General features: G+C 40.0%; 2 protein-coding genes across 2 annotated transcripts in view; one reads left to right on the forward strand and one right to left on the reverse strand.

Moving 5' to 3' along the window:
- The window catches only part of LOC139115588 (chymotrypsin-like protease CTRL-1), an 11,125-nt gene extending 345 nt beyond the window's left edge, over window positions 1-10,780 (reverse strand). The window contains exons 1-7 of the mRNA XM_070677831.1: window positions 10,598-10,780; window positions 8,302-8,572; window positions 7,570-7,812; window positions 5,483-5,675; window positions 4,316-4,584; window positions 2,491-2,636; window positions 1-1,139 (exon numbers count right to left, since the gene is read on the reverse strand). The exon at window positions 1-1,139 is cut by the window's left edge and continues 345 nt beyond it. Of these exons, the coding sequence (XP_070533932.1) occupies window positions 969-1,139; window positions 2,491-2,636; window positions 4,316-4,584; window positions 5,483-5,675; window positions 7,570-7,812; window positions 8,302-8,557 (1,278 nt within the window). The 5' untranslated portion in view covers window positions 8,558-8,572; window positions 10,598-10,780 and the 3' untranslated portion in view covers window positions 1-968. The remainder of the gene's footprint in view (window positions 1,140-2,490; window positions 2,637-4,315; window positions 4,585-5,482; window positions 5,676-7,569; window positions 7,813-8,301; window positions 8,573-10,597) is intronic.
- Window positions 10,781-15,554: 4,774 nt separating this feature from the next.
- LOC139115589 (uncharacterized) overlaps window positions 15,555-16,133 on the forward strand; it is a 34,320-nt gene continuing 33,741 nt past the window's right edge. Inside the window, exon 1 of the mRNA XM_070677832.1 lies at window positions 15,555-15,927. Coding sequence (XP_070533933.1) covers window positions 15,615-15,927 — 313 coding nt within the window. The 5' untranslated portion in view covers window positions 15,555-15,614. The remainder of the gene's footprint in view (window positions 15,928-16,133) is intronic.

Genomic DNA, 16,133 nt, shown 5'->3' on the forward strand with positions numbered 1-16,133 from the left:
GATTTCAGTCAGTATACGTCAAATATCTGTGCCTCGTTCAAGCTCTAGTGGCGCCATAAGACTTGTTTGCATTTATCGTATTTATTCACGCACCCAGCATTCACGCTAAATGAAATTATGTAGACATAGCATGAATAACAACACCATACACAAAGGAGTTACAAGCTTTTGAAAACATGAATTCTGGTATAGTGAACCAGTGTCGGCACTTCTCATGATACAGCGCTGCTATTGTCGAAAAATGGTCATAAAATCTTTTTAAAAACCTGGATGATCGTTCTGCGAGCCTTACCACTGTGATATTCATATTCTAACAAAAACTGAACCAATGCATGGCGGTATATTTGACTACACCTTCCCAAAGAAATTATGCAGCCGTTCAAGAACATCTTTATTTTTCCTTGAAATGATGTACTAGCAAGAGAATACACATCTGTCAGTGAGTATAATAACAGCTAAATTCAGCTATGCAAAAATGTGACAAGTTTGGCTTACTGGGCTCCAATACTAAATCGGCTTAGGATAAATACGTTCACGAGAACTTGAAGTCGTCCTTACAAAAAGTATTGACAGATTTCTTGCCTGCGTAAATGAATCGGTTCTCAGTACTTTGCTGGGAAAACAGAGGGGTCTTGATCGGTGGCAACGGCACTGACAACGGTGCGGTGTGTCTACAACAAGATTGCCATGGCAACCTTCGAGTTGGATGTCTTTGATGGTCTTACTCTATATGCGAGCAGGTTCTCATTCAACACTAGGAATCACTCAAAAAGAGGTCATACATTGACATCAAAAGACTTCAAAGCACGATGACGTATTTATGACGTCAACAAGTCTTCATGGCTTTAGATTTGAAGAATTGGAAGAAGAATTGGAAGACCTTTGGTTGTGTAGTACTTCCTGAGTCTCAGATGAAAGATATTACATGATGAATTCTTGTCCACGGCAGGAAAAATGAGCCTTTGTGACTATGGAAGATCCAGGCCTGTGAAACGTTGCAAAACGTCGTAAAATTCGTTGACTTTGGTGTAAAATCCGGGAAGACGGGGTAGCGCACAGCCGTAACCCCAGCTTATGATCCCGTATACATACCATTTCGAGTCGTCCAGCTGGCACACAAGGGGTCCACCACTGTCACCCTGCAAAAATAAAGAAAAGCCACGGTCGTCTCATTAAAGGGACAAAGTGGGCTGTTTTTCATGAATTTTGTTTGATACGAGATACTGCTCATATTGTTTGACATGTTGAAAGATACTGAATGAATGGATGACCGTGCATATATTCAACCCTGGTTTTAGAGACGGTAGATGAAACCATTGCGAATTAAAATGAATTAATGGTCATGACCAAAATTCATTTTCGCGATGGTTTCATTTAAATTGTCTATTACTGGGGGTGAATATATGCATTGTCATCCATTCATTCAGTATCTTTCAACATGTCAAACAATGTAAGTAGTATCTCGTATCAAATAAAATTCATGAAAAATACCCGACTTTGTCCCTTTAACAACTTGAAGGGAACATCCCAAAACCACTTGAGATCGATTGAAGGCGAGTCGAAGAGGTTTTACAAACGGAGGTAAAACATTGGAATTCGTTAACCAACATCTATTGTAACGATAATTTTCGTTGTCTTCATATCTTGTATAAACATAATGTTATAACAATCCTGACTCATACATGACGTAAAATTACTTTTCTCACCGAAAATTAATGGTAACTGATCACGTAACTGTCTTTCCCCGGCACTTTCAAGTAATATAATTTAATTCTGTGAAAACTAGACACCAAACGATTACTACCTCCAGTAACCAATATGATTCAAATAATGAACCCATTTTGGCAATAATTATTGTTATCGATCGATTTTTTAATGTTTCAAACATCTTACCATCCACGGACAAAGATGACGTCTGCATCACAGAGAATTTAAGCGAAGCTTCGATTTTTATCCAAATGCATTGTCAAATTTGTCATTATGTTCACGCTTATTCAACATAAAAGAGACATTTACAAAGCGCCTTGAATTGAATGAGCCGAGCTGCAAGTTTATAGTTAACACTGCCAGTGAGCAGTGAGGGCGCTCTCATTTGTCTCTCCAACACCTGACTTCAGGCAACACAATGAACAGTGCCTCCCTGCGTTGGACACGAATTTTCGCTTTTAGCCTTCTTTCATCTCAATAGGAACCGTGGAGAAAATACGTAGGCCGGTCAAACAAAGCAAGAGAAATAATTTCAGAAACTCAGCAGTTGCAATGAAACAGTTAACAACTTCAGATAAAAGGAAAGGGGTTCCTCATTTCTGGGTATTGTACTCTTTGTGATGATGGAGAAGTCATAGTCATCAAACACAACACTAATTCACGGCCGCTATTCGGCATAGCATGAATAAATGTATTCACGCAGAGAGAGAGTAATAACTGGTGATATTGTTCAAGGAATGTCGCTCACATTGTGAACGATTTGAATACGAATCATTTACGTACTGTACAGGCATCGATGCCGCCCGTGTGGTATCCGGCGCAAAACATTCTCTCGGTCATCGGTTTGCTTCGGCCACTGATGTACCCCTCGCACACTTCTCGTGAGATGATAGGGACCTGTGCTTCCTGAAGGTGGCTAGGATACCTTCCTGTTAGCAGTATGGGATACGACATGAGAACATGTTTTAGTTTGGAGCAAATGTATTTTTTGATTTCTTAAACTGTTGGAGCACTACAGTTTGCTGTTGACGTTGCTCAATTGTCTGATAGTGTTGTTCAAGGTGCTGATTTTTACTGGTAACCGATTTACGATAAAGGTGACTGACTCCTGTTGTTTTCACACATCATACGTGTTTGCTCTCGTCGGTACTTGGTAATAACAAATTTTACTTGAAAAAAAGAAATGATCGATATTTATTCAAACGGAATACAAAGCACGGACTGAAACTTCCTGTACGCTGCTTTCCGCACATTATCGACTGTCAGGAATGTGCACCCACAACACATCGATTGGAAGTAAAAATAAGAGATGCATATACACAAAGAGATACTGCTTGTACAGGAAGTCAACTCAGAATTTCGTTTTATTTCTCTGCGCTCATCGTAAAGTTTCAAGAAAACAGCTCAGATTTCCAAAATTTTATCCTCCTCTTGATAAACTCATAAACAACATCTTGTCATATACTTAATCCCAACGTAAATCCGAGTCAAAACACGAAGCTCGATATGTTAGCAACATCAAATATGATGTCGACTCCGTGGTCCTATGTACATACTTATCTGGCCTCGGAGAGAGTGCCGTTATTGTATCAACTGACGATGTTTTTGGAGAGACCGTTCTGAATTCAATTTTGACATTCAACTTCGAATATTTTATGGCATGCAGGCTTTAAGGTCACACACTCACTCACTCTGTATGATTTGACGTTGATGAGATCAACTATCGCTGGATAGATTGAAATTGAGTGAAGAAATGGCTGATGGATATTAAGTTGCAATTGGTCACGGTTGGGCGAGCTCTTGTTGATGATTAAGTGGACATTTTGAGCATGATAAAAGAATAAGCATATGCAGGGTTGTCTAGAACCTCTTCGTAGTTTTGGTACGGTATGGTTTGAGGTAGCATACAAAAACTACGGACAGGTTTTAGACAACATATGGATGACGCTGAGGACAATGAACGACAAAGCGGTCAAAAGATTCAACTGTTAGATTTAAACAACGCTGGTAGCATAGGTCTCACAAAAACGGTCCGTTTTTTTCCCAATCAATGCACTCACTTGGAGACTCCCTAAATAATATGACTTGGCCATCAAAGTTAACGGAAAGTATTTTAAGAGACAGTAACAGTCGATCCGCAGACGCATTAAGCATTATTAGTTTCACTATCGCTGACGGGTATCCTGCTCTCCTTTTACTATCGTCTCATGCTCGCCATCTTCATAACATTATCAATATATTATTAATAAATTGACAAATATTTATCAAAAATTTACATGCGAAGTGTGAGCTACAGAACTACGTACGGTATAAAAAACACAAAATTTAAATCTTGCGATTTATGATCGCAATAGTTTACCTAAAAATGCAAAATAACCACAAAATATGCGTTTTGCTACCAACTGAGAAAAAAGAAACTGAGTTAAACTGGTACAAACGTACATGTATAATACTATGATACACACATAAAAACCCAAATCATTCTACTCATCCATCTCAATCCATCCACACCACCCAGTCATCCACATCCATCCATCCATCCACGCACTCGGACGTGAATGGACCGATAGGCAACTAATAACCAAGGGCTGAATAGAGATTATCTCACCATCTGCAGAAATTTTCCCCCAACCAGCAATCGAACACATTGTGCCTTCTTCAACACTTAAATTACGGGCAGGCAAACATGCCGGGTAGATATGTTCAGTATACTGGACACGTTGGCGTAGCTCCAAAACGGCGAAATCGTAATCATGTTCATCCGGGTGGAAGGACGGATCGACGAAGGCGTGATTTACCGATACTATTAGCCTCGACGTTGAGGGCGCTGATGTGTCATCCGTATTGGTTCCAAAAACGATGAACAGCTCGTCAACACTGGAAAAAGAAACATCATGTGACAGTTACATAACTAAGCGCCACTTCCTCTCAAAAGAAACCATTTGAACGCACTGTAGGCTTTCGAAAGCTTGATTACTGTACTGGTGTCTGATATACACAAGCTTTATTTCATGTCGATTTGGAACAAATTATTTTCCCATTGAACATGGTTGAGTAAATTGTATTTGACTAGTGAGCAAGAGTTCTACTGAAGCGTCACGGCTTACTAGTTCTAAATCAGGTACAAGTCAAATCAGGTACAAGTCAAATGTACCTGGATCTAGTGGTCAACACATGTACAAATGATGTTTGTACTAATGCTGTTCGGCTTTTGGCTAGAACAATAATTATGTCATACAACACTGTAGTATCGAGCTGCATTACTTGCTTTGTAACAGCCGACTGACTTATAAGAATACTTTTGTATCGTTTAGTTTCTAATTTAATTACAGGTATACTGTCACCTGTTCCAATTTTGCCCCAGTTACCATGGAAAGAGAAAATCTAACCAATCACAGATTTTAAGCGGGTGGCCGCTTTTTCAAAACAGCGCCCTCACATGGGCATTTTGAATACCAAACAATGCTCTTTTGACCATATATGGGCATATTTAGATTGCAGGTGACTGTACACCTTTAACGGTGACATCCAAATTCGAATTTGAACTTGCGAGCTTCAAAGCAGGAAGAGTCGTGCCTTGTGTGCGTATCAAAACTTGGATATCTGAACATGAATGGGTTTTACAGTTATATGATAAGTGATATGATTAAGTACATTTTTGCAATATCCACTGCACTTCGAACCGGGTTAATGATGGCCATGGCCATGCGGCAATACCTTGATCTGTGGCAACTTAACTTTTATCTGATACCTTACTTTTCCGTTGATATCTTACTTTTCATCTTCCAGGCAGTGGGCTGCCGTCAGTGCGAAGCGCCTGTCAATGAGTACAGCGCCACATATGTGACCATCATGATTGTTCTGCAGTGAGCCGATCCAGGGCCACGATCCCAGCGGTGCGGTAGCGCCACCAATGACCCTGGCTTGAGGCAGACGCCCGGGATCGAGCATAGGTCGGTATCCACAACCTGGAAAGTGAAACAAAAGGAGTATGTCGATTTTGCGCAGAATTCGATAACAACCAATACATAGAATAGACTACAGAAAGACCACTCTGTCGAACAAGCGCCTCGAAAAGGTAAGACAAACTTTTGCTCAAACTTAGATGAAACTTTCAACCTTTCTCTTACCAAATAAACAATAAAAGTCAGGGTCACCGTGCAAATTTTGGTACTCAAACTAATTGTCTTGAATTTAAAACTTACCGATATTTGAAATTCAAAATGGCCGCATCCCCGGGTTAACTCTATGAGGAAATATTATATTTTACCATTTTCACAAAATAAGACGGTGAAAATTTTATATATCCCCAAGAGCTTCAACATGAGTCCACCTGATCAAAAAAGCGACGTAAAAAATTTGAGTCCGAATATCTGTCCCCGAGGCGCATGCTACCTTAAAGTAAAATGAACGTTGTCCGACTTTTACCTTACTTCCTTTAGTTTGAGGAAGCCGTTTCAAAGAAAGAATTGTTCAACTCTGCAGCATGCAAGGAAACCATGTCATATACTCGCTCATTCCCTCGGACTACGGTGGGCCCTTTAATCTAAAAATATTCGGGTAAGCTTCACCTGTGCCGCCAAACTCAAATTATAAGCGCGATAATCGATGATGATTTTTCTGGAATACCTTACATTACATGTTCAAGGATAACAGTGCGAGCCCTCTCATTTATGTACAGGGTCTGTTATCCTGTGCTCTTCCATTCGAGCCGTGACGATTGTATATATGCGTGATAACAATCAATTCCGATCTTCTATCATAATACTTGAGGAAGCGCGTTTTCACGACCCCTATCTAGTAAGGATACATTTATCAAGGGGAAAGTGTCGATGAACTTTAAAGGTACACTGTCACCTGTTCCAATTTTGAAACAGTTACCATGGAAAGAGAAAATCTGACCAATCACAGATTTTAAGCGGGTGGCCGCTTTTTAAAACAGCGCCCTCACATGGGCATTTTGAATACCAAGGAACGCCCTTTTGACTATATATGGACATATTTAGATTACAGGTGACTGTATACATTTAACAGTGATTTGTAAGGAGGCTCTCGTTAAGGTAGAATGCGCCTTGGGATAGCTTTTCAAACCTGACTATGCTCACAGTACTTTTGCTATTGATATTGTACTATTGTAGTACTATTGCTTTTGTAGAGTTATTTCGAAGCCTGTGTACGTGGTTTCACTGTCTCGTTTTTGTAAAAATATAGTAACTTTTATTTTTTTTCTATTGACTGATACACTGGTAATTAGTAAGCGGCCATTTTGAAATGTAAATATCGGTAAATTTTCTGAATTTGTTTGTCATGTATCAAAATTTGCACCTTGATCGGTGATTTTCATTCTTGATTATGGAGAAAATTGTTTCAAGTTTTCTTGAGGGAAGTTTGAGCAAAAGTTTAAAACTTTCTGTTCTTCCACCCCGGAATAGCTTCTATTGCACTATGGAGAAATGTCACGAGACAAGAGCGAGAAAGTGAGAATCTCGTGATATTCTCACTGCTGTCTGTGAGACAATTTATATTATCACCAACGAATTCTGAGAGTTGTAGTCCTTGGTGAAAATCTAGTATGTCAACCAGTGAGACTGGAAATTTACACCAAGCCAGTTGCGAAAATTTTCCTCTTCGGCGGGAATCAGAAAGTGAAGTATATTTTCGACCAAGTCGTTATGAGAATTTCAGCCACATCGATGGGAATCAGGTTGCCATACTTGATTTTCACCAAGGACTACAGTTCTCACAGTTCCTTGGTAAGAACAATGGTTTTCTCGCCGCAAGTTTCGTGATTCTCACCAATTGCGAGAACGCGTCATGTTGTCGCTGTAGTCTCACGATATTTCCCCATAGGGTTACACTTGCCTTCGAATAATGACACTTCAGTGGCAGTTGTCAATGTCGAGTATCCCTGAGTGTTGCTAGATGGTGCAGTCGCTGAGGGTTTATGCAAATCAGTCTGAGAGAACCTCGAAGTCAGTATTAACGATGGAGTGGCCAGCGAGGTGTGAGGATTCGATGATGCAGTAATCGTGGACTGTGATGACTTGGAGATATTTGTATGGTGGAGATTTGCTAATGGTGGCCTCTCTTCTGATGTAAATGATACTTTTAGGGGTAAGTAAATAAAGTTGTCACCGACATTATTATCGTAATCATGATGAAAATAATAGTAATAAAAATAATAATAACAACAGAAGACCACCACTATCATCATCATCATCATCATCATCATCATCATCATCATCATCATCATCATAAAAACCCAAAACAACAACAACAACAACAACAACAACAACAACAACAACAACAACAACTGCTACATGATATCTCAAACATAACTATAAAGTGACATCAACGGCGAAAATATCAACAAATTTACAAATTACTTGCCATGATATTTTTCAATATAAAAAATAATTTGTCATTTTCAAATTTAGCAACAGCGATTGGCACTATCTTTTGTGATAATCATTACACCATACGAATTTGGTATCTTTCTCACTGCCTTGCCTTTGGTAAGCATATATATATATATATATATATATATCTGTATAGGTAGTGTCTTGGCCTTATACAGGGTTGTAATAGACATACCTCTTGTAAACACAGCGATGCCAGTAATAGCCGTCAGAAGCACTATTGCTGTAACAGCCAAACACAGAATATATCTTTTATTGGTCTGTTTAAATCCGGGTACAACGGAATCCTGATGTTGTTGTATGTATGCCGGGTAAACATGCATATTAGGATAAGATGCGCTTTCGCTTTTTAAGACGTCGTTTTCAATGTCGCCCAGTCCTCCTTCAGAGCCCAGTGCTTCAAACGCTCTGTTGTCATATTGTTGAATCATGGCTGTGGTTTATACCTGAATAAAAAACGAATTATATTTGAACAAGTCATTGACAATGACATAGTCCCCACTTGTAATAGGAGTATTAGTCTTGATAGGGCAGGGAAATGTGGTCATTAAGAAGTATCACTGGAGTGTATATGTTGAGATCTATGGGCACATAGGTCTATGTCGTTGTTCCCAATTTGAAACACATGAGGCATGTCTAAGTTATGGTTCTAAATCGGGAAAAAAGATCAGACCTCTAGCTGTATTGGCCAGCCAAGAAATACATATGTGCATAATAAATGAGGTACAAGATGTGACATCTTAAGGTCTAATATCCTATCAAAATTGGAGGGTATAGAACTTGTGGTTACTGAGTTATGCATATATATGTATAATCAAGGTCAAAGGTCATCGAGGTCACGTGACATTTTGAAAAAAAATTGTATTGCTAATTAAAGACCTCTAGCTCTATTCGCTTGCCCAGAATTAGATATGTGCATAATTAATGAGGTAAAGCGTGTGTTGTCATAAGGTCACCCATCATACTAAATATAAAGGACATAGCACTTGTGGTTACTTATTTATTGACAAAAACGTATATTTTAGGTAAAAGGTCATAGAGGTCACATGACATTTGATCAAAAAATTTTATCCTATAGTTATTCCTATACTAAAAATCAGACATCCAGGTCTATTGGCTTGCTCAGAATTAGATATGTGCATAATTAATGAGGTATATGGCGTCATAAAGTCTTCCATCATACCAAATATGAAGGGTGTACCACTTGTGGTTACTGAGTTATGGACAAATATGTATATTTCAGGTCAAAGGTCATTGAGGTCACGTGACATCTTGTCAAAAAAAATTGTATTGCTAAGTTATCCCTATATACCAAAAATCAGACCTCTAGCTCTATTGGCTCGCTCAAAATTAGATATGCACATAATTAATGAGGTACAATATGTGGCGTCATAAGGTGTCCCATCATACCATTTATGAAGGGTGTAGCACTTGTGGTTACTGAGTTATGGACAAATATGTATATTGTCAAAGGTCACCGAGGTCACGTGACATTTTGTCAAAAAATTGTATTGCTAAGTTATCCCTATATACCAAAAATCAGACCTCTAGCTCGATTGGCTCGCTCAAAATTATACATGCGCATAATTAATGAGGTACAATATGTGGCGTCATAAGGTGTCCCATCATACCATATATGAAGGGTGTAGCACTTGTGGTTACTGAGTTATGGACAAATATGTATATTTGAGGTCAAAGGTCACCGAGGTCACGTGACATTTTGTCAAAATATTTGTCAAAATATCTGAGATATCTGCGTGAACGGAGGGACATGACCCAATCTATAAGCCCCCTGGACTTCATCGGTGGGGCTAAAAACTGTGTCACTGCATCCTTTTTGCAATATGAATACGATGAGAAACTAAATTTTATTTTACTTGGCCTTATAAATGGGATTCTGTGCAGAACTGACTTATACATGGGAGTCTGTGGAGAAATGCCTTATACATGGGAGTCTATGGAGGTGTAAACTAAAAAGTCCTTTAACACGGCCAAATTTGATCGCATTGTGAAACAAATCGACGTGCATCTGTATGGGGTAGGGTACTATCCTTGTGCAAAGTTTGAAAGAAATTGACTAGGGCATGTCTGAGATATCTGCGTGAACGGACGCACGCACGCACGCACGCACGGACGGACATGACCCAATCTATAAGTTCCCCCGGACTTCGTCCGTGGGGACTAATAACGAGTGAAAAAGACATTTCATTATGACAGCGTGTACCTGTATATGAACGGACTTACGACGCAAACGACAAACCTACATGAGTTCCAGGCGACTTCTAATAATAAGTCCTATTTGAAGTAAAGATTGGTGACCATTTTGTACGACATGTTATCTCCCAGACGTGTTTGTATATCCCGGGAGGTAGCTGTCCAAAGACTGGGTGTTACTGAGAATGCAAAATGACCGACTATACACCATTGAGTGTACGTCCGACTTTGCGAAACTAGAAACGTTGGTTACCTACTTTTCTGCGGCATTTACACCTGATGTGACATTCACCGTAACTCTGAGAACACCTCATCGATCATTCATTATTCATACCCTAATACTTTCTCTGTATATACAAATGACAAATGACTGATATGCACTCGTCGATAAACGTTCCCTATCAGGCACAGTGACTACCTGCCCTTGTGGTCCATTCACAATGAACTCTTGTAAGGTCAACCTATTCACAAGTGTTTCTGAAGAAACTGTGTCGTCGCGTTTGTTTTCAAAGTGGGTGTGGTTGCATTGGAGTGCACAGTCAAAGTCGATGGGACAACCGTCGATCCACAGTATGTTGTGGGTTCGAATCCGATTGAAAACTATCCGAATTTTCTACCCTGGGTAGGTAACACTGCTGGTGGACAGAATTGTCCCCGAGGTTATCGTTCGCCCAGTTAAAGCGATGAAATTCGTTTCTTCGCTTCGATAAAGTGTGTATGTGCGATGTATGATAGTGAGCATGCGTGCGTGAGTGCTTCACGAACTCTACAACGTGTTGAGCGGTCTCAGTCAGAAAAATGTAACAACTTAGCCGGCTATTGAACCACTCTTTTTTGGGAGTGGAGATTTAGCCGACTGGTTCTGTCTGTGGCCTCCCAGCTAGGCGACTGATGCCGTATGTTGTGGGTTCGAATCCGATTGAAAACTATCCGAATTTTCTACCCTGGGTAGGTAACACTGCTGGTGGACAGAATTGTCCCCGAGGTTATCGTTCGCCCAGTTAAAGCGATGAAATTCGTTTCTTCGCTTCGATAAGTGTGTATTTGCGATGTATGATAGTGAGCATGCGTGCGTGAGTGCTTCACGAACTCTACAACGTGTTGAGCGGTCTCAGTCAGAAAAATGTAACAACTTAGCCGGCTATTGAACCACTCTTTTTTGGGAGTGGAGATTTAGCCGACTGGTTCTGTCTGTGGCCTCCCAGCTAGGCGACTGATGCCGTATGTTGTGGGTTCGAATCCGATTGAAAACTATCCGAATTCATATCAAGGCAGAGTTTTAGTTCTGGAAAGATTGGTTCCAATCCATGGTACCTAACCTTTTTATAAGATTAGCTGCAATGTGAGAAATTCGCTTTATGCGATTAGACGTTTAGACGTTGTTTCATTATTTCTTATCTTCAAATTTCTCAGTATTCCTTCGACGATGGAACGCCGGGCCGCCTACTAGTAGTTATTGCTTTGTTCTGCCGCGCACTAGATATGTTTTTTTTACCGCTGCAGCGAAAGTTTCAGGGCCACGACAATTGAACCCGTGTCCAAAATCTAAGAATAATGTAAAATCACGTGTTTTAAGTGATATAATAAAATATTGTGGCTCTAATTTTTTTATTACCTGAAAGTGTAGAAACTCTCTTCACATTCGCCAAGGCTTTTTAGCTTACTTGGAAATTTCTCCAACATCTTCGTTGCGTACAGTAGTCCTACATAATATAACTTTCACCAGTCATCGGAGGTGCCATACGATGGCTCATGCTCGCGATGTGCACAATGAAGACGAACACACCGGTAGAATTGAGGTTGATGGTTTTGTTTACAACACAGGAACTCTGCTAGGGCAATTAAACTTCAGCTCTGACACTACGGCCCATAGGCGCCCCATTTTGTACGGTAATAGCGTCCCGAATTTTCGCTACACATACGTGGAGTGCGCGTACAGAGAGTCAATTTCACGTCCCGTGTGATGTTGAAAACTTCGCCGTATTTCCGTGCTGCACAGCTAAATATTGATGAAAGAGTAACAGGTCCTATTTCTCGTATATGCTGCCCTTACAATTATAATATTTTGGGAAGAATTTCACATGGGATTCCAAAAATACGTAAGCAATAACAGCCATATGCAAAATTAAGTAAAAACACAGTCAACAGCAAAACGATCTTCAACTCGTCATTTCATAAAAATAAGAGGGAAATTCAAAAAAATAAAACCATAGAGTTTCAGTTACCCTTCATGATATATGTTATACCAAATATTATAAAAAATAACAGCGAAATGAAAAAGTTAAACCAACGGTTTTTTGAGATGTATTTTTCATTTTACGATGTGTCTCATCAGCTCGATTTCCCATAGAAAACAATGGCGTTTAGAGTGCTGAACAGACCGTACAACTCTCGCTCGTTCAAATTTCTCAATTATGAACCTATGATAGTGAAAAGTGGCACTTTATTTCTTTTATTGATATACTAAATTCCTGTCGTTTTAGTTTTTTGAATTTCTCGACCAAACTTAGGGACCGTCTCAGATTGTCGCAGAAGTTCAAAAAGCGAAATTTATTCGTTTAGGGGGGGAGGGGGTTTGACCTCCATTCAATTAGTGAACTTCACTTTCGCACTTTTATTTTGTGATCACAAGTTTTCGTGTGTTTATTTTAAATTAAAGAAAAACTGCACACTCGTGCCAACAAATTTGTAACTGTTTCCATCTCGTTTGTGCCCCAAACACAATTTACCGATAGGAACTTTGTATCCTAAACATTTCATTCAGCAAATTATACAAAGACAAAAAGTATCATTTTTTAAATGTGCTATTTATAAGCGTCTGCTCTAACCACTAGATGTCTTTATTTTCACTTGTTTTGCACCTGGTCATAGTCGTTTTAATATGATTGAACATGCCTGGGCCCCCTTGTCAAAGTTTCTCGCTTATTAGAGAGGTTAAGATTTCATACGGGAACGGAACGGTAACGGATACGTCATCACTTTCTGCGCGCTCTCATCATGTTCTGATGATGTCACGCGTTCTCTTGTCGTTTGGCAGTCGTTTTCGACGTGAAACGGCCACTTTTCTCGTACACCTTTTCCGAGAGCGATTTTCACGCTCGCTTCGCCATAGACTTGATAATCAAAACTAACATTCCTTTCCGAAATTCGTTTTGTATTGTTGTTCTTGGTTTTATCAATCGCCGTCTGATTTTGAGATATTTTAGGTAACAAAAAGGAAAAATTACCTCCTGCAGTGCACTCGCAGACGACGGCACACGCGCGGCGGCAGACGTCGCATACACTGCACTGCCGATAACATTCAGTGACTGAAATTAACATTGTCGTTTGTTTTACTTCCGTGGCTTTGACACAGTTTTTCTAACACAAAGTAAAATTTCAGTATTTTCAATTTTTTTTCTCTGTGTTCTATTAACCTGATATCAGAGCAAAATCCTTAAGACGATGCGACTGTGAGTCGGCACGCACACGTCTTACATGATGTAGGCCTAATCTAGACTTGCTTCAAATCTATGGGCATATAAAAAGCAAAACAGCGAATTGAATGTGTAAACTTTAGTAGACTGTCGCATTAGTGATAGGCTGTTATGTAGATCGTTAGGTGAACACAGACATGTGAACCTTGCTCGGCTACCCACTTACTGCTGCCGTGGAAAGCAAAGCGACGGGGCCGGTCAAGTCTTAATCCGAATCTGTGCAGAACGTTACGCGTACGGAACGCGTAGCCACTCCACGTTACGTTCTCGCTACGGGTGAAATCTTAACCTCTCTATTTACTGCCCCTACCAACTACAAATTGCGTGTTCACAAAGACAAAGAACAGTACAAGAGATGCAAAAAGGGAAAGTAAAATAAAATGAAACTTTTATGCGGTAAAATGCCCTGTTAGTACTCAAATCTGATCGATTACTTTAATTGTAATGTGGCAAGGGGAATACGTCTTTAGTAGCTATAGCAAAATGCAACATTGTACTCTCAGGCAGACATGAACATTTTCGCACTTTTGAAGTTTCGTTTAGGGGGAGGGGGGAGGGGGTTTTGATCTAAACGAAGAAATTTCGTTCTTGAACTTCTGCGACAATCTGAGACGGTCCCTTATTTTAGTAGCATTTTATTTTCCCGATCGCTGAATTTTTGCTCTTGCCCTCAATAAAATGGCGATCCTACGGCGTTTGCATATGCAGAATCAGGGTCTTATATTGACGCATTTTAATCGGTTAGCATCTCTTAAATTGTACAGACCAAATACCTGTCAGGTTGTTGTAATTTATACCAAATTTTGGCGAATATCAACCATGAAAATTCCAGTAAACTGCAAAAAAAATACACAGAACAGAGGCGAACGGGCGTAGAGTCTCCACTGTAATCGTTCAGTGAACGTTATCGATCGATATTCTTTTGTCCGAAATTGATACATTGTTGTCTCGCTCACTCGTGTGTAGTTCCCCGTTCACAATGGCGCCAAACTACGCCGAAGTGCGCCAAAATGTGCTGAAACGTACGTAAAAGTATCACCAAAACTGAAAAAAGTGTCGTCGATTTAATTTCAGTACAGGAAACCAACGGATACCTTGATGTTAAAGTGTATAAGTCAATATACGGGTTATTGTGGAAATGTTTATGACGTGACCTCAACACACGAGCGCCCGGCACGAGCGGCACCCAAGCAGATTTTCGATCGATAATCTATTGAAAATAAATTGATACAATGTTCGCCGTTGTCAATAGCGACCGGCTGAAAGCGCTGTTCGATAGAAATTATGCTTCGCGGAATACCGTACACTGAGGCATACTTTTGGGCCGTAGTGTGATATCGCCTCTTCCTATAATCAATGCCTTTGCTCACTTACTGCAATTCATGTTTGCTTTCTCAGAAAATGTTCATTTACTTTGGTAATATCCACTGTATTCTAATGACTAATTGCCAAGTACTGGTAATCTGTTGATTTCGCAAAATGTTTTATTTACTGACGGTACTTATCTCACCACCTGGGGACACCAACGCGACACGGCATCACCAGAGGGACATAGTGTCGTACAAGGTTGTAACAACATACATCATTGAGATATAAAGACGAAATATGATGCACCTTTCTTTACATACTAAGCCACCTGTGGCATTGGCGTGAGTGTCTTTGTAGGGCGCCACAGTGATTTTAGTTTACCTGTTACCTACAATTCGGAAGAGGAACTAAACACAACGAAATTCAGAGCCTTCGAAGCGAACGTCTTCAGGATCTACTCTTCGCCGTTGTGTTGAATAATAATAAAGAAATGGAGGGAACTGCAGCAGCAGACGACAGCGACGAAACTAATTCGAGTAAGCGCGAAATGGCGGCTTTGAACGAGTTGAAGAGCGAGCTGGTGACGAGCATAACACCCAATCACCTCCTCCCACACTTGAAATGCCTGACAAGTCCCGACTGTGAAAACATCAAAGCACGAGAAAGGACGGAGGGAGCTCGCGCTGGGGCAACGTTACTGCTGGAACTGATTGTAAAGAAGCAAGACTGGTATAGTGATCTCCTGTCAGCGTTACGTGATGACGATATTAGTCTTGGGCATTTAGCTGACAGACTTGAAAATGGTAAGTTGCTAGCTGCACGTTGATTTTGTGATGTCTTCTGATACGATCCTACGTGTCATGAAAACGCTATGATGACTAATTACACTCTTAAAATTTATGGTTCTTTCCCCATGAGCATGCCTTCAGGAAATAGCGTCGGACAGTTTAGAACTTTTCTATTGTTATACATTGTATTTTTTATATTCTTAGAGAAGTGAAGCCAGTAA

Source organism: Ptychodera flava, chromosome 17 (assembly GCF_041260155.1).
Source record: "Ptychodera flava strain L36383 chromosome 17, AS_Pfla_20210202, whole genome shotgun sequence".
In the NCBI taxonomy this organism is placed as follows: domain Eukaryota; kingdom Metazoa; phylum Hemichordata; class Enteropneusta; family Ptychoderidae; genus Ptychodera; species Ptychodera flava.